The sequence below is a fragment of the Symphodus melops genome (genome assembly GCF_947650265.1).
Source record: "Symphodus melops genome assembly, chromosome: 19".
Classification (NCBI taxonomy): Eukaryota; Metazoa; Chordata; class Actinopteri; order Labriformes; family Labridae; genus Symphodus; species Symphodus melops.
In genome coordinates this window covers 11,002,117-11,023,625 of record NC_136709.1, presented here as the reverse complement: position 1 = coordinate 11,023,625, position 21,509 = coordinate 11,002,117, and the positions used below count along the sequence as shown (strand labels likewise).

General features: G+C 40.9%; 4 protein-coding genes across 8 annotated transcripts; 1 reads left to right on the top strand and 3 right to left on the bottom strand.

Moving 5' to 3' along the window:
- Positions 1 to 682: 682 nt before the first annotated feature.
- Positions 683 to 2,585, bottom strand: olfm4.1 (olfactomedin 4, tandem duplicate 1). The gene is made up of 5 exons (XM_079370189.1): positions 2,523 to 2,585; positions 2,239 to 2,406; positions 1,932 to 2,144; positions 1,701 to 1,848; positions 683 to 1,624 (listed from the first exon to the last, which is right to left on the bottom strand). Exons 1-5 carry the CDS (start codon positions 2,574 to 2,576, stop codon positions 795 to 797), a joined length of 1,413 nt encoding a protein of 470 aa, XP_079226315.1. The 5' UTR covers positions 2,577 to 2,585; the 3' UTR covers positions 683 to 794.
- An 898-nt stretch (positions 2,586 to 3,483) lies between these two features.
- On the bottom strand, positions 3,484 to 7,395 carry lrrc74a (leucine rich repeat containing 74A). Of its 2 annotated transcripts, none has more exons than XM_079370096.1 (13): positions 7,235 to 7,395; positions 6,876 to 7,051; positions 6,694 to 6,801; positions 6,494 to 6,587; positions 6,286 to 6,335; positions 6,086 to 6,167; positions 5,913 to 5,998; positions 5,636 to 5,830; positions 5,459 to 5,554; positions 5,175 to 5,318; positions 4,777 to 4,881; positions 4,494 to 4,579; positions 3,484 to 4,204 (listed from the first exon to the last, which is right to left on the bottom strand). In XM_079370096.1, the coding sequence occupies exons 1-13, from the start codon at positions 7,326 to 7,328 to the stop codon at positions 3,595 to 3,597; spliced, it is 1,926 nt and encodes a 641-aa protein (XP_079226222.1). In that variant the 5' UTR covers positions 7,329 to 7,395; the 3' UTR covers positions 3,484 to 3,594. The 2 variants fall into 2 exon arrangements, with proteins under 2 accessions (XP_079226222.1, XP_079226223.1); XM_079370097.1 differs by having other exon boundaries at positions 4,494 to 4,549.
- Positions 7,396 to 7,785: 390 nt separating this feature from the next.
- Positions 7,786 to 12,117, top strand: angel1 (angel homolog 1). Its single transcript, XM_079370440.1, has 10 exons — positions 7,786 to 7,924; positions 8,408 to 9,295; positions 9,404 to 9,639; positions 9,752 to 9,821; positions 9,912 to 10,354; positions 10,497 to 10,638; positions 10,773 to 10,883; positions 10,988 to 11,021; positions 11,267 to 11,430; positions 11,508 to 12,117. Exons 1-10 carry the CDS (start codon positions 7,858 to 7,860, stop codon positions 11,666 to 11,668), a joined length of 2,316 nt encoding a protein of 771 aa, XP_079226566.1. The 5' UTR covers positions 7,786 to 7,857; the 3' UTR covers positions 11,669 to 12,117.
- Positions 12,118 to 13,759: 1,642 nt separating this feature from the next.
- On the bottom strand, positions 13,760 to 21,306 carry vash1 (vasohibin 1). Of its 4 annotated transcripts, none has more exons than XM_079370117.1 (8): positions 21,097 to 21,306; positions 20,297 to 20,488; positions 19,710 to 19,798; positions 19,237 to 19,293; positions 17,373 to 17,447; positions 15,883 to 16,264; positions 15,273 to 15,382; positions 13,760 to 15,056 (listed from the first exon to the last, which is right to left on the bottom strand). In XM_079370117.1, exons 1-8 carry the CDS (start codon positions 21,118 to 21,120, stop codon positions 14,984 to 14,986), a joined length of 1,002 nt encoding a protein of 333 aa, XP_079226243.1. In that variant the 5' UTR covers positions 21,121 to 21,306; the 3' UTR covers positions 13,760 to 14,983. The 4 variants fall into 4 exon arrangements, with proteins under 4 accessions (XP_079226243.1, XP_079226241.1, XP_079226244.1 ...); XM_079370115.1 differs by having other exon boundaries at positions 20,297 to 20,680; positions 21,030 to 21,304; XM_079370118.1 differs by having other exon boundaries at positions 21,030 to 21,304.
- Between the last annotated feature and the right edge of the window lie 203 nt (positions 21,307 to 21,509).

Genomic DNA, 21,509 nt, shown 5'->3' with positions numbered 1-21,509 from the left:
ACAGCATGTTAATAATTTATTTTATTTTTTTATCATCACCATCAAAACAATACAGTAAAGCAATGTACAGAATGGTGCTGCAGCCATGTTGTCTTTGTTGTGTAGAGGGTTGACGCAAACACACGTTGTTAAAATGACAGTTAAGAGCATTAGGTTTCTTAGAAGAAGACTTTGTGAGAAAAAAAAGATCTGTCACCTAAGTGAAGAACAGGGACTCACCCAATATACTAGAAACTTGAGCATGTGCAAAAGAGACCAAAGTTAGATTAATGTTAAAACATGTGCAAGAGGAAACCTCAACACATTCTTTCTCCAGCTTTTTCTGAAAGCACTTTTAATGTGAGTTTGACATGATAGTGTGACAGTGAGCAGCAGGACCCTGAGAAATAGGCAGCTTTAGTAAGTCTCCAATTATTTCATTATTTAAACTCCTGCATTGCCTGTTCTAATGTCTGCAATACATAAAACTACTGTGTATGCTATAATCTGGAAGTCAACACTATAACAACAGACAAAACTTAGGCAACATAAACTCACAGGAACCTTCCAGATAGACAATACAGCAGGTGTGTGGAAAACTATTAAACTTTTAATAGATAGTAGCAATGCTCCACTCATGTTTTCTGTCATTAGAAAACAATTTCTATTCAGGAGAATTTGCACAAAGAAAACACAACACATGTTTTGCGATGCTTGAAATCATTTATTTGCTGGAAGAAGGAGAAAAGAGGATTTCAGGAATTGCAAGAGGAAAAAATATGATTTTTAAATTCAAGTAAATCATTATGAATGTCTTAGTGCAGGACAAGTGGTGGTTCCACTGTGGTTTCAGCTGTGTGATTAAACCACAGATGGTAGGTGACATAGTAGCCATCGTTGTACATGTAGAGCTTCTGGTCAGTGGGATTGTAGTCCAGGTTGGAGTACTTATCCTGGAACCTCTCAAAAGGAATACTGATGTAGCTTTCTTGTTTGGTTTTAGTGTCGAACTTGTAAAATATTTCTTCAGTGTTGGTGTCTACTGTTCTAACTACATAGAGAACACCACACACCATGAAGGCATTGCTCACTCCTGGTTTATAAACACTAGTCAGCCATCCGTCCGAAACCCCAAATGAAGGCTCGTCTATTTTAGCAAGGATCATGCGACCACTGGACTCTTCTGAAGCATAGGACACCCACAGGCCAGTTTCATCTGCTGCAAAGTCAAAATTCTGACTGGGGGAGTTGGTGTAGGAAAATCGATTACTTGCGCCAGGAATCACCCTGGACTCATATTTCAGAGTTGTGAAATTTAACTTCCCCAATCCAAACGGCTTGTTTAATTGATAATAAAGAGTGTTATCACGGAGAATGAAATTGTTCCCAGTACCGGACCAGCTGCTTTGTAATCTGTGATGCTGGAAAGGAACTCTCAAAATTAGGTTTCTGTAGTTCGTGTAGAACCTAATGTCATCAATGTAGGGACTACTGTAGCTAGAAAACCAGTACATAGTTTCTCTGTCAGGAATGGGCTTTGAATCTTTACCCCAACCTCCGAATGTGTGGCTCGTGCTTAAATGGGCATTCAAATGGCTAACAATTGGAACACCGACCCTGGTGATACCTGTGTGTGCACAAGATCCTGCAGGGAGAAGAGAGAACAATTGTAAAGTATGTCAACAAGACGGCTAAAAGTGGATCTATGTGAAGAAGTTTACCTATGTTAGGGTTGAAAAGCTCCTGGTGGCGTCTTTCGCACTCCTCCAGTTGTGCCTGCACCTTAATGTACTCTCGACGGGTCGCCAGAACCAGATTCTTATCGTAAGTCTTCTCCAGCTTATTCAGAGTCTCCACCATACCTGTGATCTAATTGGTAAAAAAATGAAACGGTTTGCTGGTGGATTGCCATTAAGTCTGCTGATAAATTAACTGTCGTGACCAGGACCTACCTGTGCTTGCAGGGACACAAAGACAGCCGTGGAGCTGCTGATGGAGAGCTGCAGCTCTTTGATCAGAGCTTCCACTTGTTTAATCTCCACCTTTATGTCTTCCATGTCAGCGTCATTGTAGTCATCTGGGTTCTTCTCCATTTTTTCAATTTCTGCTGTTAACTTTATTATCTTTTCTGCATAAGATGTCAGCTTGGTCTCAAATTCTTCAATCTGGAATAACATTGTTGTTGTTTTGTTTTTTTGTCTTTTTAACACATTTTTCCTTCTCAAATATTTCATTGTCAAATCAGATGAGCCTGAATACCTTTCCCATCTCCAGCTCCAGTTTGTGTGAGACCTCCCCAGCTGTCTGCTCCACCACCACCAGGTCTTTAATAGGAAAGGTAGAGCTGGGCAAGAATGCATCACAAGCGCACCTGTCCCCACTTCCACCTCCTGTCTCATTTCTGCCCTCACTCCACAGGCCTGCACGCTGAGAAGAAACATCTTTATTTTGTGAAGAATTTTACATCCATCAATATAATCATAGTGTAAAAACATGCTCAAAGAATGAAGTAATAAATATCAATAAGTCTTTGAGTGCCATACCCCCCGGGCCGTAGTGGAGCTTAGCAGTGCTAAGAAATACAGAGTGCCAATCATTCTGGTGAAATCCGAGTTGGTATGATTAGTCCAGCTGGATCCTCAGAGCTTATATACAGTAATCTGTTACAATATTTGTCAGTTGTAAAACCTGTCTTAGTTCACAGCATTGCTAATATTACACATACAGTTATCTTTAGCAAACAGAAGTTAAATCCTCAACTATTTGTATTTTATATATAAAAAACTTGTGACGTATGGGTCAACAATCTGGCAGAGTTCCCATGTGTTATCAGTGTTTCCTTTCTCTGGATAGTCTACCTCATTTAGCAACAAACTTAATGTTGATTCAGAGACACATGCTCGATAAAGGCATGGTGAATAAAGTGTTCACGTCATTCAGAGAGAGATTTCAAAGACGATTTATTGATTCATCAATTAAAACTTTTATTGAAGCTGTGAAAAGTGATAAGATTCGCTCATTGAAATGATCAAAAAATACTGGATTTAGAACATTCAAAAAAGGCTTTAGTTAGTTAAGATAACTACGCTCTGGGCTCAAGCATCTGGAGATCAACATTTCAATTTGAATAATGTATTGTAAAAATTTTATTTTGGTTGCACAAACCCTGAAGATAAACGTTTTTATATTTATGTTATATTCATTACATCTTGGGAATAACTCGTAACTTCAGTTGCAGAGGTTATTAACTCTTTTGAGGCTTCCTAAAAGCACTAATAGAATGATGTAAGTTGTCAACAGCCATGTGTATAATGTCTTCTCAACCATAATGAATAGTGTCATCTGCATAAAGATAGATATTGCATATCATCGTATTTAAATAAGAGAAGGCACTGAACTGATCCTTGTGGAACACCTTTTTTTTGGGATAAGCTCCATACTGAATATGTCAGGTTGTGAATCACTGAAATCTTTCATAAAGGCCATTCTGAAAAAAGCCATTGAGAAATTGTTTCAACTTGAAACCTAACCATGCCTTTTATTTGATAAAGTTTGCAACAATAACACATAATAATAACACATAATAATAACACACAGTCATTTCTAGTTTGAAAGTCATTTGACAGTTCGTGTGGGATTCTTTGAAGTTTTAGCCACACGTTTTGTCATTTTCTTCTTCTTTGCTTTCTTGGTTTTGGGTTTAACCAGAGGCTGTTTGGCGTTAAGAGCAGGCCTGGACCTGGTCAGCTGGTTAGCAGTGGGGCTGAGCTTGCTGTGGCTCATCTCTGGATCAGAACGTATACCCTGAGCAGAGATGGACTTGCTTGGAGCAGAGCGAGGGGACTCATCCAGTAGGTTTGGCTGGGAAAAGGAGTGCATGGCTGGAGAACTGGTAGGGCGGTAAGGTGTGGTGACTCCTAACATAGGCAAGTGGATGTTATCATTGCTCAGATTAGTAACAGAATAACGACTGCTGTTGCACATGACAATGTGGTGCCAAGAGCTGAGCGGAGTGGCAGAGAAGTGCTGTGGGCCACTTGTATCCTCTCTGGCTCCTCCAGGAGACATGACCATGGAGCTGCGTGGTGTTACGGCCTCCACTGCACTCTGGAAGGTCTTTAGGATGCGATCACTCTTCTGTTTCTCTTTCTTCTGACGGGACTCAACCTTCCTCAGTTGGCGGCGGTGATCCCTCATCATCTGTTTCCTTGTATCTGCCAGTCCCCTGCACAGAAACACCACAATACCCACTCAAGATCTTAGACTGACTGACTGGAAGGAAGGTGTCATTCAGTGTGAAAACCTGGTTGAATTCCCAGCTCCTACCAAAATTAGATTTGGTTACACCATACAATTATCAAAGAAGTGATCAAATGACTGTAAGAAAGCAGCAGCGACATCATTACTCAATGTTTAGCAACAATAAAACTCATCACATATTAAGGCCTGACTATGAGAACATTTAAAAAAAGTCCTTCTGTGATCATTAGCAAACATGAAGATTTTATGCTCACCTGTAGTCTACCATCCCTGTCCTGTCACGATCAAGCCTCTGAATCAACTCCTCAATCTGGTATCGATCCAAAGGAATGCTTGATTGCTTCAATGATTGTATAAAAAAACCCACACATTTCAGAGAGTCATTAACACAATAACTTATACACAATGCTTTACTTGTCCCTTAAAGGAGGCTTTCATTCAACCACAGGAAGCTCCAATTGCATGATTTAAAAGGACAATTAACCATTCAAATATCATTCATTCTTCAAAGTTCAATAAATCAGCTTGTTTGTAAACCTGCACTGCCTTCCTGAAGTCAACAGTAGGGACCCGCATGGTGCCATCTTTGTCAATATTACGGAAAAAATCCCACAGACGGAGCTTGCGCTGATCCAAATAATCCTTCAAAATACAATGGAACAAGATATTTACAAGACTGTTACAAAGTTAGAGACCCTAACTAAGAGTAGAAGTAAAAGAAATGTGATGTGATTTAAAAATTAAAACAAAATACTAACTAACATGAAATAAATGTGAGGTGGAATATAATCATTGAATTCAAATAATTCCAATACCAAGAACTGTGATACTAAGTATTTGCAATTATATAAAGCTTTTCTGCTATCACAATACTGTTTTACTATCATCACATGAAACCATTTTCTATAAGATTTTTAGGATTTAGCAAAACTGACCTGGATGATTTTCATTGGATCGACACGTTTCGGGGGCTTCTTAACAATGAACCCTCCTACCCCTCCATACTGTACTTCCAGGCTGGGATGCTCCTGACATGTCTCATCCAGCAGGTGCACAAAGGTCTCATTGACCAGCACATTCTGCAGGTGTGCAGGTGAAAAGTAAAGATGGTTAACATCATGCATGTGTTTTTTATTGCCGAATTTCTTTCTCGACGTATGATATGTTTAAGCTGTGATCAGACTGTTTGGCAGTAACTCACAGAGGCTCAGTAACTCACACATATGTTGATCTCCTCCAAGGCAGTTTTAGGTGTGTTCTTCACCACATTAACCAGAGCCAGTGCTCCCTCTACTGTTAGAGAGTTGTAAGCCAACTACAAAAGTGCAAGAGCAAAACACTGATTCTACAGCTTTACTGATGACTTAGATTAGATTAACACAATTTGTCCACCCACCAGTAGGACCCTGAGTGTGTCATTGAACTCTAGACCCCTGCAAAGCATGCCAACACCCTCGTTGGTGAGCCGGTTATTGTTGAGATTAAGGTGCACCAGAGTATTGTTGAATTTTAGGGCCTCTCCCATGGCTAGAGCGCCCTCGTTTCCAAAACCGTTCCATGATAAGTCGAGATGTTTTAGCATCATGTTGACCTAAATATTAGCATTTGATGAGATATCAGAATAAGTGATCATAAAACTAAAACGATCAAACACATCTCTCTTCAAGTCTTACCTTGAGTCCAGCACAAAGAGCCACAGCCCCTTTCATTCGGAGGTGGTTCCAGCTCAGATAAAGAAACTCAAGACCCTCGTTGTTTGCTGTATAAACAGAAGTAATGCTAAACGAGAAAAGAAATGTATAAGGCCACATCTTAAAGGACATCAAGATTATGGGTTTAACCATACCAAGCAGTTGTCCCAAATGTTCCCCTCCTTTTCCACAAAAGGCATTATGGCTCAGGTCTAGTTCCTGTATTCTGGAATTGATCTAAGTTCACATATATCAGGAAAACAACCACAGTAAACACAAATAAATTAATTTGGCATTGATGAATAATAAACAACAACAACAAAAATGCTTTTTAATGAAATGATCATTTACTTACTGACAATGCGTCTGCAAAATACTTAGCATCACCATCAGTGAATCCATTTCCTATAGTGGGAACAGTTCAGTATAAACTTTCTTTGCTTTGTTAAATTCATTTAAAAAAAAAGGTCGACCTTGACAAGCAACTACTGGTTGGGATTCACTACACACATCCCCCATATGGTCAGTAAAATTACTATAAATGCTGTAATTGTTCACATTACCTGAAAGTTTCAATGATTTCAAAGAAATATTGTCAAACAGCATTTTCCCCACATACTCAGCCCCCTCATAAAGCAGATGGTTATTGGACAAATCCTGAAAGAAGGAAAGGATGCTTTAATTGTTTCTTTTATGCTCCTCTGAAGTTAAGCTAAAAAAAAGCACTTCTGCCCTCTGGTGGTGTGATGACTGTATGACATACCAGGTACTGAATGGTGAAATTAGCCCTAAGCATCTCCACAAGGTATTTGGCTCCCTCGGCTTGAATGTCATTGTCTGCCAGTTCCAGAGTGTTGATATTCATATCAGTCTAGATAAAGGCACATTATTAGACATGTTGTTGTGAAAATGACAACTGATTACACACAAGAACTTAGAACCTACCACTAAAGCAATAGAGAGTGCCTTGCACCCCAAAGGTCCCAGCCCATGGTGACTGAGTGTCATGGTGGAAGAGTAGATGTTTCGTATAAAGTAGGAGACTGGCACCACACCAACCAGTTTACAGGCCTGGAGGTAAACTTCACACGTCGATGCCTTATTGTGGCTCTCCTCTTCTTCTGAAAGATTAGTAAACAATTATTTTATGAGTTGCCTAATATTTTATTGTCCCTTTCTGAAAATAAAAGTAGAAAGAAAAAATGTAGAAAGAATTTATCAAATCATAAAATGTTCTTGCTGGAAACAAGTTAAATAAAATGTTCATTATAGCATATTCACAGAGAACTCAAAGATAAACTTACCATCTGACTCCAAGTCTGTCTCATCCTCAGGGTCAGTTGTGGATGAACAATCGTCCTCTTTCAAGCAGAGGGACTCAAATGACAGCGTCAACATGGCTTTCTCTCCTACTTACTGTTTGAAATCTTTTTTTTTTAGACAGAAATGGCGTACACTCTTCAGTGTTTTTCCTGTTTTCTGTTTTGGCCAGCACTGTGAAATGAACTCGGTTTGTGTTGCCTCGCAGGTAATTCTACCCCTCAGGTAATGTGTTGTGTGTAGTGACATTAATAATTTACTTCTCAGTAAAGTAACAACCCACATTTGTTTTAACTATGGCAGCTGATTAAAATATCTGATTATAAGGTACACACACAGAATCATGAATTATTATATTAAATGATGGTTTGAAAGGAAGCTGCACGAAATCAGGTGTGGAGATTTTTCCTTTTCATATTATGTTGTAAAATTATGCGGTGAGGATATTTTATTTGTCCAGATGTAAAAAAAAATAATAATAATAAAAAGAAAAAAAGAAAGAAAATCTACTACCGGTACAGACTTTTGGAAATAAAAAAAACAAACAGCTGACCTTTCCCATCCAATACCTCCCAAATTGCGCATGCGCTGATTACACTAAAGAAGCATGATTGGCAGTGTTTTATTTTATGCTTTATACCCCTTGTCGAGGTTCCTGACCAGTCTACGTTCAGGTAAAATTATGAATGTTTCAAAACTAAGTTTGCAATGCACTTGGGTAGCTTTTGGGAGCCGACAGTTGCTAACCCTGTGTTTGCTTACAGCGCAGTTTGTCACGCGTCAGGGCGACGCTTGTGTTTTCAAACTTGTATTTCACGACACCTGTCCTGTGGTCTTTTATTGGTGCATTATTTTTGCAAACGTTGACATGTATGGTAGCTCTGTGTTGCATGTTGGCTAACGTTAGCTCACTGAAACGTGTTTGAAGGACCTGTTCTTATTTTAACCCAGCCCATGACGTCAGCTGTCGTCACCACATGAAGCTGTTGTGCTGTGCAGTTTAGGTCTCTTACTGAATGAGTAGCAAGAAACATTCATTTGTCAAATATGACGTAGATTTTCATTATTTTAGAAAACATGGCTCAATGTCAAGAGCTGTCTGGTAACAAGGTATTCTGGAGTTCTTACTGTCTTCAAACGCTGATCTTGTTTTACAGAGGCCCCCAAAAAGGGCCCCCCTGCAGCGGTTAATGGCAAGGCAGTGTGGGATGGTGGTGCTGTCAAAACCAGAAGGTTCACCCAGTCTCAGACAACCCTGCTGGACCAGTGGCTCAGCTCAAGCAGTGGGATGGAGACAGAAAAGAAAGAAAGGGTGAAGGAACCAATCCCAGAAAAGAAATGTAGTACCAGGCCTGACATAGACAACGAACAACTGATTCCTGTCCTGCAGAATGATAAGACTGATGCCTCTTCAAAGAACAGTGATGTTCAACCTGCAGAGAGAGAGAAAGAAGCACAGAGAAGAAATGGACAAGACAGACAAGGCCAAGAGAAAGCTCCAGAGAAAGAGATGAGAACAATTCAACATCAGTTTGAGGAGTATTGTGTCACACAAAACAAACGGGAGGAAAGTGTCTCTCTAACTGAGGACATAACCCCAGAGCAAGAACTTTATGCACAGCTAAAGTGTCTAAAAATGAAGGAAAGCACTCCTCAAACTTCTTCAGAGAAACCAAGCTTGGAGGATCCAGCAACTTCGGTTCAGACTAACATACAAGAAGCGACCTGTCAAACACAGGAACAGACACGGCTACCAATGTTGACAGAGTTTAATGCTCCAGCTGAAATAACTGAGTTCTGGGATGATTATTTACTTCCTGCTGTTGATGAAAAGCAAAGTGGGGAAAGCAGTTCTGCGCTGGTATTTGCCTCCCCTCTCGCTAACATTCAAACCCACCTTAAAATCTGCAGTGAACATGATGCACAAACCGGCTGGCACTTTCCAGCAGGACTCGGACTAACAGAAGAAGTGCATTGTCCACTGTGGCAATTTCCCGAAGTGAGCTATTACCCTCCATTAGAGTCGACAACAGCACAGTTTGAAGGTGAGAATTACATTTCTCCCTTTCCTGGAAGTATATTTTTCGCTCATTTTCACCCTTAAGTTTTCCACTATAATGAAATCTATCTTAACACGTTTGTTTTCTACTCAGTAATGTGGAGAGTGTGGGAGGAGGTGGATGAGAGTGCCTCTGCAGAAGCTACTTCCCTGAAACCCCTCCCATTCACAAACGCCTCAATGGAGTTCACTGTTATGTCCTACAACATCCTTGCTCAGGATCTCCTTGATGCAAACCAGGGGCTTTACACACACTGCCCCCTGGAGGTGCTCGACTGGAGCTACCGCTGCAGCCTACTCCTAGAGGAGATACTGAAATGGGCACCAGATGTGAGTCAAGCGAATACCAATTAGATATTTGACATTTAACTTAATTTTAATTTAACTGGCGGAGGAGGTAGATTATTTTTATTCACTTGTGTGTATTCTCTCCTGTGTGTAGATTTTGTGTCTCCAAGAGGTTCAGGAGAACCACTACCAAGAACAACTCCTTCCGGTCCTGTCCCAGATGGGTAGGTCTTCTGAGATGTTACAGTGGACCAATCATTGTTGGTGTGTTTGGAGGAATAATTTGCATTGTTGTGTTTCTGTTCTCTCTCCAGGCTACAGCTGTGTGTACAAGAGACGTACGGGAAACAAGACGGACGGCTGTGCTACCTGCTATCGTAGCAGTCGCTTCTCTGAGCTATCAGTCACCCTGCTGGAGTTCCTCAGGCCAGACACAGAGCTGCTGGACCGGCACAATGTGGGCGTCGTTTTGTTGCTTCAGCCAGTGGTCACCAAGGGCCCAGAGATCAAGGCGAAGGGTCCACCGCTCTGTGTGGCCAACACCCACCTGCTCTTCAACCCAAGTAGAGGCGACGTGAAGCTTGCTCAGTTAGCCATACTGTTGGCAGAAGTTGGTAGTGTGGTACAGTCCTGTAAGGCTAAAGGTGAACACTGTAACCTGATATTATGTGGAGACTTTAACGCCCTTCCCCACACACCTCTGTATCAGCTCATCGTCACAGGGGAGCTCTACTTCCAGGGTTTACCAGCATGGATGGTGAGACTAAAACACTACGTAGGAAATGTCAAACTTCTCCTACACTCTGCTGCCTGTTTGAAATTGTTACATGCTGGTCCTTGACTGCTGTGATGCTCGCAGGAATAACCTTAGTAATCCCGTTTAAATTATTTTCCAACAGATTTCAGGTCAGGAGGACCTGTCATACAAAGTCCACTGTCATAGACTGCAAGCTCCGCTGTGGCCCAGCAGTTTAGGAATCACAGACATGTGCCAGTACTCAACTGTCAAGGAGGTATTTGAGAAGCAGCATCAAAAACCAGGTGAGCGCTTGAAGTCGTAGAATGCTTTGTACTAACGTTTGTTTTAATCTTGATCTAAGGACCTAGGATCAAGATTTTTATTTTTGCCTCATTTCCTCTCTCACTTGCTCTCACTTTCTTTTTATCTTGTGTAGGGAACCTTCAGTTCAGTCACGACTTCCTTCTGCAGCTGCGCTTCTGTCCAGCTGCATGTGTCCGACCTCTGGACATGGAACTGATCCCAGGAGTCAACGACAACACACCAGGTACAAACCTGCAATAAAAACACGTGCATACTGTTTGATTTAGAAGTTTTTATATCGTTTGAAAATCTGTGTCGTCTTTCTTTCTTTTTTTTCTTTTTTCTCAGATGCCTCAAAGAAAAGTCTGCATTATGATAAAAGGTCAGTTCATCGGCCCCTCTGTGTCAAATTGGCTTCATACATTCAGAATAAACAATCCAGGATATTTTAGTGAAGCAGCACGTTTAAATATGATATCCATAACAGGTCTATTTAATATTACTAATTCTATATTTGTCTTAGCCAATCTAATTTGCTTGTCACACATCATTTAGTGTTGAGGAAATTACTAAAAAAAATGAAATGGAATTAGAAAGGTTTTTGTCTTCATTCATTTTGTGTCACAGCTTCAGACAAACGATCCGTCATCAGTTGGACCTGGAGTCAGTCTACAAACACATTCTCCCCGGTTCTGGCAACCCAGAAATTACAACCCTGCACTCTGAAGGAGCAGCCACTGTCGACTACATCTTCTACACCCAAAGACGGGTGTTAACTGCTGATCAAAAAGGTACAAAGACACAACAGACAGTTTTTCAGCTCTAAATACAACATGTTTATTTGTTAATACCTTTTTGTCTTTCTTAGCTGGTGGTAACTCTGTGAATGAGGGTCTGAAGCTCATTGGATCTCTCTCTCTCCTATCGGAGGATGTTTTACTATCAATGAGGGGTCTTCCCAATCACATATTCCCCTCTGACCATCTCAGTCTTCTTGCCAAATTTCAGCTGGAACTGAATGCTTCATGAAGAAAAAAAACAATCTCTGACTAAATTAAAGGACGACAGAATACGCATATTTTCGTTCAAATGGTCATGCCTTCTTAACGTTCAGTTTTTTTTTTTTTGTTTTTTTTTTAAGTATGATACTGTTGTGGATTACTCCCTGATTTATAGTTTTGTAAGTTCAGAATGAGAGGAAAGTAAAGACAGAATAAATAGTCTTGTTCCCCAACAGAGAAATGATGCAGCGCTTTAACTGAGATATGATGAATCATTTCAATGACGCTGTAATAGTTCATTTAGAGAAAGGTAGAGGTTGCTTGACAAATTGGTTTAATAAATCACCTGTTCATTTGGATATGGTTTGACAAATTTGTGATGTTTTAATTTATTTGATAAGACAGTCATGTTTCTCAGAATGTGAGTCAGTTTTATTTTTTCAGATGGTAAAAATATTGAATAAATATTTTACAGTACTGTGTGGCTCCTTTGTGTCTATACTTCAGCACATTACCAAAAGAACGAGGTGTCCTTGCCATGAGAAAGTGTCTCTCTGTTCTACATAATGTATTAGTTTTAAATATACAAGATATCTGGTTCTTTGTGTGTATCCGCCTGGTCGAGCGCTCACACTGTGACCTGAATGTTGGCTCTGCCCCTCCCATCCCACATCACTGAAGCACTCGTTTTGTCAGGGTGAAGATGTCTGCTTGTAAGTGTGTGTGTGTGTGTCTGTCTCTAGTTGATGCATGAATGAATAATTAATTCTGATAGTTGTGTGATCATGCATGACAGAGCTCAGTAAGAGAGCTTTGTGTAGGCTATAGAAAATATATCAGATTGGCATTTGTTCATTTTAGACGGAAAGTCTCTACAATCCATGAGAAGTGGAAATGTTTAATGAATAACGGAATCAGCTTGTCTTACACGAGTTTTAGCATTTAATCTGTGCAATTAAGAAAAGATCGAGAGTCTCTCTTAAAAAGAGGTCATCACTCTTGTTTCTATTTCTTACAAGCACAGAAGGAAGATGCAGACGCACCGCATGTCAACTGGCAAAGCAGGCAACTACCTGGGGCCCCAAAGGAGTGACAAACCTAAAGCTTTAGCAGTGGCTCAAAATGTGTTTTTTTGCATTGACATGAGGAAACCTCCCTAAAGGGGCCCATTCGACACCACTCACTCTTGTTGCCATGCTTAGCATCTCATGTATTATTCCTTCATTATTATAAAAACCTAAAGGAAACTAAAGATGTATTATCTGTCTGGCAGTGAAAAAGGATGAAGAGCGGTGTAACATTGGCAGACAAAGGTGGTTGCCTCATGCTTCAATTTTATTCGCTATATATTTTCACAAGTCACCTATGTACCAGCAACGCCATTAACAAACCTTTTTTTAAAAGGAGCTCTCTCTTCCTTTGGAGTATTTACACTACCATACCTGTGTGCACATGCAGCCCTTTTAGAAGTATGTTATTGACCTAAAGATGAAAGTGGTTCCTTGCTGGCTAGTTTTCATTGAATGCAGCAGCCATTAAGCCTGATTAGGTGATAAGTGGAGCATCCGTCCTATCGGTCATCCATTCAGCAGGATCAGGAGAACAGCACACATGATGCCAGCTATTATTCTTGTCTGCAGCAAACACTTGCAACACCTAAACAATATGACAGTAATGAACAGAGTTTTTTCCACATACTGAGATTTGAAGGCTATTGCAAGGTTAAGACAAAAATATTTCCTTTGTTTTTTTGGCAATTTTGAAATAAGGTTCTGCTACACTCAAAGACGTATTTCTTCCTTTTATAGAGCTGTTTGTGTTAAGTTTCCTTTGTATAAACCTAAGAAGGAGAGCTAAGATATTATTTGCCCCTCTGCCAGAAGCTGCCCCTCGGCTGAGGACACCCTGTGCTCAGTTTGTTCTATTGGTTGACAGAAAACTGGCACCCTTTCCCGCCTTACACCCAGCCTGCGTGAAAGCAAATTAAAGAACACGAACAGACTGAACGATGTCTTTCTCTCATTTAAGACATCATGCTCCATGCATAATGCTTGCTTAAAAACTTTTTTAAAAATCTAGTGATTTTATTAAACAAGATAACAGAATGAGAATCAGAGTGAGTCTTTATTTGATCTTGTAAAATGAACAGTCTTTTGGTACAAAACAAGTGTGTTTTACATCACTGAAATAAAAGTGGACATCGACAGTACTGAACACATACAAGTGTTTTTCTCTGTGTCAATAAAATCCAAACAGTCTGTGATAAATATAAAGCGGTGTATTGGTGATCGTCAACACTGAAGGTAGTATAAAATGACAGAATCCTATATTTAAAAAAAATACAAAATGCTGTTAAAAGTGCTGCAAACAAACTTATATACTTCTTGAATGGAAGTCGGTTGCTTGGATACCATTTAAGGCAAGTGAACTATTAGAGAACATTGCTACAAATAACATGAGAAAACAACTATTTATAAAGCAGTTTGCAGTACATACTGACTGACTTCCATTTCTTAACATCTACATTAGATGCAGATGAGCTGAGTCAGCTCGACGACCTTAATATATCATATAAAAGGTCAACAGATGCAAAAATTCAATAACCAGTCAACATTTCGAACAGTAATAGCTAGCTAAACACGCTAGCATCTTGATACGACAATAAAAGAAAAAAAAACCACTCTTTCTTTGATTAATTGACAGTATTTAGGAAGTGCAGGGTGTTCAATTATACAATGAGAGTAAAGGGTTTAGATGAAAAAACAAGTCTCTTTGAATTTTCAAAAAAGGCACAAGGGTAGTGGTTTGCAAACTAGTCACTACACAAGCAGTTGCTGCCCAGCAGAGCCTAAGTGGATTTCAAATTACATGTATTTGCACACTTACAGTACGACGATACAGATTGCAGACGAGCAGTAAGAGCTTTTGTTGAACTAATAACACCACAGATAACTACGATATGTCCGGTAGCATGATTACACTGGGTGGTAGTCTTGCCAAGTGTCAGGGAAGAGTCATATTTCTCTTGAACGAGTCGGAAAGACTTACCAAAATGTTTACAAAGTACTGCACTTGTGTCCCCCTTTCTTTAGAGTTTGGGAACCTCGCCAGCACCAATTATAGTCCGCAGTAAGTGCTCCAGAAAGCCTCTAATAACACAGACATAGGGACGCTCAATGAGGCATTTGTTTTTAGACGGAAAGTTGCTGGTGACCTATTCAACAATGCATCCAGTGAACAGGCCAGTTTGTATACATATTTTAGCCTAAGAGCAATTTAATGGCTTCTGTTTTGACAAATGTTTGGTACCTTGTTACTTTCCAATCAAAAACTAAAATTCCTTTCAGACTCGAATCTGGTATCCATTCATGTCTGCTGACGGCTTTTGCTCCAAAACCTTCTTCTCTCCAGAGGGACTGCAACAAATCAAACAAAAAAAGGATATAAGATAATGAGTTTTATTCACGAGAAGGACAATGGGACATCTTCATAAACTCCTCAGGTCATGAGACAACTGTGGACCAACAATTTTCCAGCAACTAAAATGGTTTCACCACAGTGGCTGAAACGTCTTTACTTTTAACAAGGAATAAATCTACCTAAATGAATCTTAAGCACATGATTCCTCATACCGTCTTTCACCACGGCTGATTCTGCGTACAGGGCTGCTCTGTCCTCGAAGGGGTGAACCCATGCTGTTTCTCCTGTCCTTGGTGGGAGAGGTCGGTGCAGGCTTTCCTATCTGCAAAAACAGATCACAGCTTAGAGCATCTTACCAACAGCGGTTCCTTATGAATGAGTCGAATGAGCCATATGTCCTTGCCGTGCAGTTTCTTGCAGAGCAATCGCTGTAAGAGATCAGCTATTGATGGACTAAACCGGCCATGCATGAAGCAGAGCAGCGCAGACTGAAGCCATCACATTAGTTTTATCACATACAGAGCTCAGCACCAAGGCTGCCTTCATTATAAGAGCATGAAGGGTGATGAGAGAGTGTCATTTCAGAGGAATAGCTCCTCACACAGCAGGTCAACTTTGTCACTGAAGAAACATCACGTCAAAGAAATCTAATAAGCTTTTTGGGAAGGGTGCCTGCTGTAGTCAAGTGACTACTAATTATCTTTATCATCCTTGTTTTTCAGCTTGCAATATCTCGGTCAGTATGCAAAATGACACTGGAGAGTGTGAAAATAGAAAAATAAATGTACTGTTAAACAAAAGCTGAACCTGTCTGAGCTGTACCTTCAGCCTCATGTCGCGAGTGTGTCTCTCCAGCTCCTTCCGCAGCTCCTCCTTGGTCAGCTTGTCCACGTCGAGTATCGAGTGCTTCCACTCTATCTGCTCCACGCTGTGGGGGTCGTGGGACACGTACTGTCCGATCCTGACCTTACGTAGAGTGTGCCAGTAGCCCCTGTAAGCTCCTTCAAACTCCTGCACCAAGTCCATGAGGGTTTTAAACTCCAGGGGCTTGAACATGAGGTCCTCCCTGCGGCTGATGCCCAGTGCGCCGAAGCGCCCCCCGCTGTGGACTCCCAGCACGATGTGGTGGAAGTGGTTTCCTGAGAAGTGAGACTGAAAGCTGAGGGGGAAGCGCTCCACTCCGGGCATATTGTTGGTGAGGTAACTGTGCAGATATTGGTCAAGAAACTGATAGTCAGACTGATAGTCATCTGTGAGTATGAAGGCACTTTATGTCACTAATGTTTGGAAAGACAATGTATGTCCGCCAAAAAAAAACCAACAACCAAAAAACCCCACAACTTTATTGTAGTTCTGACACCTGAATTATTATTCACCTGCAATAGACTGGTGTAGTAATGACATATTTTTGTAGGCCAACCCGAAAAAATGGCGCCGGTGGTTCCTTCGAAAATTCGCCTATGGGATTTTTGCATTGGATTTTGGATCATTGTAGAAAATAAGCTCTGTGTCAAACACACGTTTCTGATACGCAGCAGTTTTGTTCAGCGGGATAATCTTTATAGATGAACATCATTTATATGAAGTTTGAAGAGTTAATGCAGCCGAGAGAAGTAAAAAGCTAACGTTATGCTCTAGCGAACTACACTACGGTCGGTTTGTAATGACGTCACAACCGTTATGCTTCATCAATCTAATCATCAGATTTGACAAGCTAGTGAAACGTTAGCTTAATAAATTGTTAACCTAATATTTACAAAAGCACTGAAAACATGACTCGAGGCTGTAAGGAGGATTAGAGAGAGAGTTCCAGGTGTGATGATGTGTAATGTCTGTGACAACCACTGTAGTTTCAGTTAGCTACTCGTTAGCAACCGCCGTTTAAAGTTTGCATAAAAACTTTAAAATTCACAAGTGGGGTCTTAGCTAACGTAGTTTAGCTCGTCTAACAAAACATCAACATCTCTTCAGCTTGTGTGAACCACAGACCTTATTTCAGGCGTCTAAAGACAAACCCATTCAAAATCCCCATTGACTTTTAGAGGTTAGAACCACGGCACTAAAATGCCAACTCACTTCCTGGTTTTAGGACTCAAAACTACACCAGTCTATACGGCCTTAAACTAAGTATGCCAGTAAATTCTTCTATTTAAACCTTAACCCATTAGCTCCAAATAATCAGTTTGTTTGAGGTAAATTAGGGTGTGACAATAATTAGGGCTAAAAGATGAGGAAGCAACAAATTGCATTAAAACAACTCAAATCACAGCAGACAAGACGCCCTTTAAAATTATCTGCAGTTGTAAAGATACATCCCCAGGATCACCGCCTCCAGGCATTTGATCGGCAGAGCCTCCCGTGTCATCTCTTTAGCAATGTCCATCAACCTGTGCAGAGAAAGAATGAGACAATAATATTTTCACTGCCTCTTAAAAAAAAAAGCTATTATCCATTTCATACAGTCAAAACATTGTTCATGAGCACTGGAAATTACACTACTCACAATAAGTTAGGGATATTGTGAGCTGTTTCATAAATAAGGTTCTTGTTTCACTTCAGTGATTTTTGGGATAGGGAGGCAACTGTATTAGGGTGGTAACCACACCTCATTTTGTGTTTTCCGCGTAAAGGTCTCACTGTGTACAGAGCGCCTTACATATTGGAGCCAATACGAAAAAAATGGAAAAAGACAATCCTTTTCAATGTGGCATCAGTTTTAACATTCTGGGGGTATAAAAAGTATTGTCGGTAAGTTCCTCCCAGTACATCATTCAAGCAGTCCTGAACACACAGCGTCACTTAATGGACAGGCAGCAGCATCTGGCCATAGGTCAGTAGCAGACAGTCAGATGTTGCTCGTGAACTCGGCGAGTCTCATCATGTTTCATCAGCAGACTTGCAGCATGACACAGAACTACTGCCAGTGTTTTGTGACAGGCCCACGAGTGCTGACCAATGATGACCAGTACCTAAGGACCTGTGCACCCAGACCCCTTTATGCTACTGCCCCACAGCTGCAGACGTGTTTACCAGAAGTGAGGGGTACAAGGGTTTTCTAGAAAAACCATTCGCAACCGACTCCACCGCTTGGCTTGATGCCAGACGACTGCTGCAGGCGACTCCACTGACATCGAGACACCGCCATGACCGCTTGCAGTGGGCACAAGACCATGTGACCTGGACAATGCAGCAGTGGTCTACCGTCCTGTTCAGTGATGATTGTCCGGTCACCTTGCACAGAAATGATGGTTGTCAGCCGGAGAAGGCAAGGTGAGCGATACACCGAGGTCAACATGGTCCCAAGGGTTCCCTTTGGTGGAGGAGGTGCAACAGTCTGGGCAGACATCACCAGTCAGCGCAAAACAGATTTGTTGATTGTAGATGGCTCAGTCACTGAAAAGTCTTACCTCAGAGACATCATAGAACCCATCATCGTTCCCCAATTCCACCAGCACACGCCCAACTTTCTGTTCATGGATGATAATGCTCCCCCACATCCTGTCTGAATTGCCACAGCTTGACTTCAGGAAGTCAGAGCGCTACATATGGTATGGCCAGCAATGTCCCCTGACCTGAAGCTCATCGAGCACATCTGGGACCAGCTGAAGCAGCGACTGGATGCCTCACCCTCACGTGACCTGGCAGAACTGCTTGTAGCACATGTGGAGGAGTGGAAGGCAATGCCTCAGAACAACATCATGAATCTAGTTAGGAGCATGAGACGTCACTGTCAAGCTGTCATTGCGGCAAATGGTGGAAACACCCACTACTGACTTTGTCAATGTTGGTTATTTGGGGCGATATTTGTTATTGTGTAAATTGCTAGGGTAATAAATATTGCACTAATGAAAATGGTGCTTCTTCTCTTACTTATTTCATTCAATTCAGACCAAATAGGAAAAGCTCTCATGTAAATAACAATATCCCTAACTTATTGTGAGTTGTGTAGTTATCATATAAATCATATTAAGATAGCTCTGGTAAACTGTGCAGGCGTCTGCTGCCTGCTGTTCAGGTCTTCTGACAAGCCTCTGGGCTAAACCAGCGATGCATCTGCTCCACACACATCAGGCTTTAGAGGAACAAGCGAAACTACCACAAATCAACACACAAACATCCTGTGATATAAACTTTTTTAAATGTATCATCAGTGATCAGAAAAGAAAAAGTGCTTACGCAGTGAGAGGTCTGCTCTTCTTGATTTCAAAAAACTGTGTCCCTGTGTGATTGTACCTGCAGGTAACAGTTCAGGTCATAAGCTGAGAGAACATGTGACTGCTTTGAGAGAAAACGTTGCTAGAAGCATGCAGGGAGACGACACAATCACTGAGAGTGCTTTGTGATATTCATAGGTTGTTGGTTAATTATGGATGAATTTCTGCTCTGACTGGAACTCAAGCTTAATATAGAATATCGAGACAGTGGCCTACTTTCTTGTGTTTGGCCCATATCTATCAAAGTGTGTCAAAACACTGGGTCAGTAGGATTACTCAAAGAACATTGTAAGCATTATTCTTATTTTTTCATCCCTTTGAGTGAGATTAGTCCATAAAATACATCTTAAAAGGTGAAACCGGGTTTTTTCGAAAAACAAACAAAAAACATCCCTCTATTGAGGCTCTAAACAGCCAGACTGTGTCAAAGGATACTGCAATTCCCTGATGTATTTCTGTATGGCTTCGAGTCGCTGTGGGACAGTGGTGGTAGGTTGGTACGTAGGCACACTTGGTATTGGAATCTGTGGGAGAGAGCGTCCAAACAGCTGCATTTAACAATCACAATATTCACAGCGGTTGGAGAATGTAGTCTTGTGTGTTCAAGAAAGGCTAGTGTAATTTAAATACTCTTTAACACTCTTATGAGAAATTAATAAATGTTCCCTTTTTATAATATCTGTAACATGCAAACAATACAATGAACATGCAAAATAGACAAAATATTATTGAATTTTACTGCAGAAGAAATAAACAATTAGCACATTTAGTGGCTTCCCATCAGCCATATGGCTGGATAGGAACACTGTGAAACCCATTCCACAACACATGGGTGCGTATTGTATCTCAGCTTTGTGTAAGGTTCCTTGAATTTCCCTCGGGATCAATAAAGTATCTATCTATCTATCTATCTATCTATCTATCTATCTATCTATCTATCTATCTATCTCTCAAGGTTCACCTGAAGAGAGTTCAAATCACCTGCAGCTTAACATTTTTTTGCACTTTTTTTTTTTTTTTACCTTAGGAAGGTCAGTGGCAGCCCGGACTTCTTTCCCCAACGCCTCCCCACCAGGATGTATACGAGCCACATGGCGCCACATTCTCTCCCAAGTCTCCTCATCCACTGGGAGGCCTCCTCTGTTGACGTAGAAAAGCACCCCTCCATCCCTCAACTCTTCTTCACCTTCATCCTCCTGCTCCTCATCCCTCTCCTGCACACAGCCAACAGTGGCCCTCAGCATCACCTCTTCCTGCTCTTCGTCCAACACAGAGTCCAGGCACACAATCTTCCTGCCTTCTGATGCCTTGGACCTCTCACTGGTTAATCTGCTCGCAGGTTTAAGTAGGATCCCATAACAGATGGCCACCTCATGTCACCAAGCAGCTTGTTGTGCCAGCAATGTCTCGAAAACAAAAGTCAGAGCTGACAGCTTCAATGTGCAGGCGATCTGCTGTAATTCAGACACACCTCTATATTTGAATTTGATGCATGCAACAATGATTTCAGAAATACATTTTTTTTTTAATAAAAAATGTTTGCTGAAATTAATCAGCCCTTTGGTAAAAATTTAGATTGACAGGGTATGAATAAATGGAGATACTCCGGTGATCAAGCCTTTATATTTAAAAAAAAGCGAAGGGTGAAAGTTCATTAAAAAGCAAAGACACAAGCACGCCAATGTAATGCTATCAATCCGTAAGAGGATTGGCACTCCAGACAACAAGTATTACAAATGACTAATTCCCTTGTACCGTTGGAGGTCATTCACACAGCAGAAATCCCGAAAAAAAAATCTCTTTTGGTGTAGATTCCCATCACCTCGACACTCCTCAAACGTCCCATTCATGTCCGTTTCTAATCGTTTCCTCCCAAGTCAACCGGGTCATTGTTCATGCAGATGCAGCTGGGCTCAGTTTCTGCGGGTGAGATTCAACCAGCTCCTCAGACACTCCCAGAACGACGCCGACTGCGCATGCGTCATACTCAGCGGATGATCGCAGCAGCGACAAATGCTGCCTTCAGGTGCTCCAAGAAAGGCGTCAATCCGCACTCTACATAATCCATACTGACAATACTTTTGGTCATTAACAATTCGCAAACTCATCTGTTTCAGTACAATTTTATATCATATTAACTTATTTTACATGTAGTTCTTAGTTTTACTGCAGAAAAATAATGTTAATATTTAATTATAGATTCATTGAATGGAAAAAAAAAAAAAAGCTTCTTGG

Coding starts and splice junctions, on each gene's coding strand:
- lrrc74a (XM_079370096.1), bottom strand. CDS start 7,328: ATGTTGACGCTGTCATTTGAGTCCCTCTGCTTGAAAGAGGACGATTGT. Junction 6,802..6,875: donor CACTCTCTATTGCTTTAGTG/GTAGGTTCTAAG, acceptor GCCTTTATCTAG/ACTGATATGAATATCAACAC. Junction 5,555..5,635: donor ACACACTCAGGGTCCTACTG/GTGGGTGGACAA, acceptor GCACTTTTGTAG/TTGGCTTACAACTCTCTAAC.
- olfm4.1 (XM_079370189.1), bottom strand. CDS start 2,576: ATGATTGGCACTCTGTATTTCTTAGCACTGCTAAGCTCCACTACGGCC. Junction 1,849..1,931: donor TTGTGTCCCTGCAAGCACAG/GTAGGTCCTGGT, acceptor TTTACCAATTAG/ATCACAGGTATGGTGGAGAC. Junction 1,625..1,700: donor GCTTTTCAACCCTAACATAG/GTAAACTTCTTC, acceptor TTCTCCCTGCAG/GATCTTGTGCACACACAGGT.
- angel1 (XM_079370440.1), top strand. CDS start 7,858: ATGATTGGCAGTGTTTTATTTTATGCTTTATACCCCTTGTCGAGGTTC. Junction 9,296..9,403: donor GACAACAGCACAGTTTGAAG/GTGAGAATTACA, acceptor TTTTCTACTCAG/TAATGTGGAGAGTGTGGGAG. Junction 11,431..11,507: donor GTTAACTGCTGATCAAAAAG/GTACAAAGACAC, acceptor TGTCTTTCTTAG/CTGGTGGTAACTCTGTGAAT.
- vash1 (XM_079370115.1), bottom strand. CDS start 20,518: ATGCTGAGGGCCACTGTTGGCTGTGTGCAGGAGAGGGATGAGGAGCAG. Junction 19,799..20,296: donor CTGCCACTGACCTTCCTAAG/GTAAAAAAAAAA, acceptor TCTCTCCCACAG/ATTCCAATACCAAGTGTGCC. Junction 19,294..19,709: donor AAATACATCAGGGAATTGCA/GTATCCTTTGAC, acceptor TGTTACCTGCAG/GTACAATCACACAGGGACAC.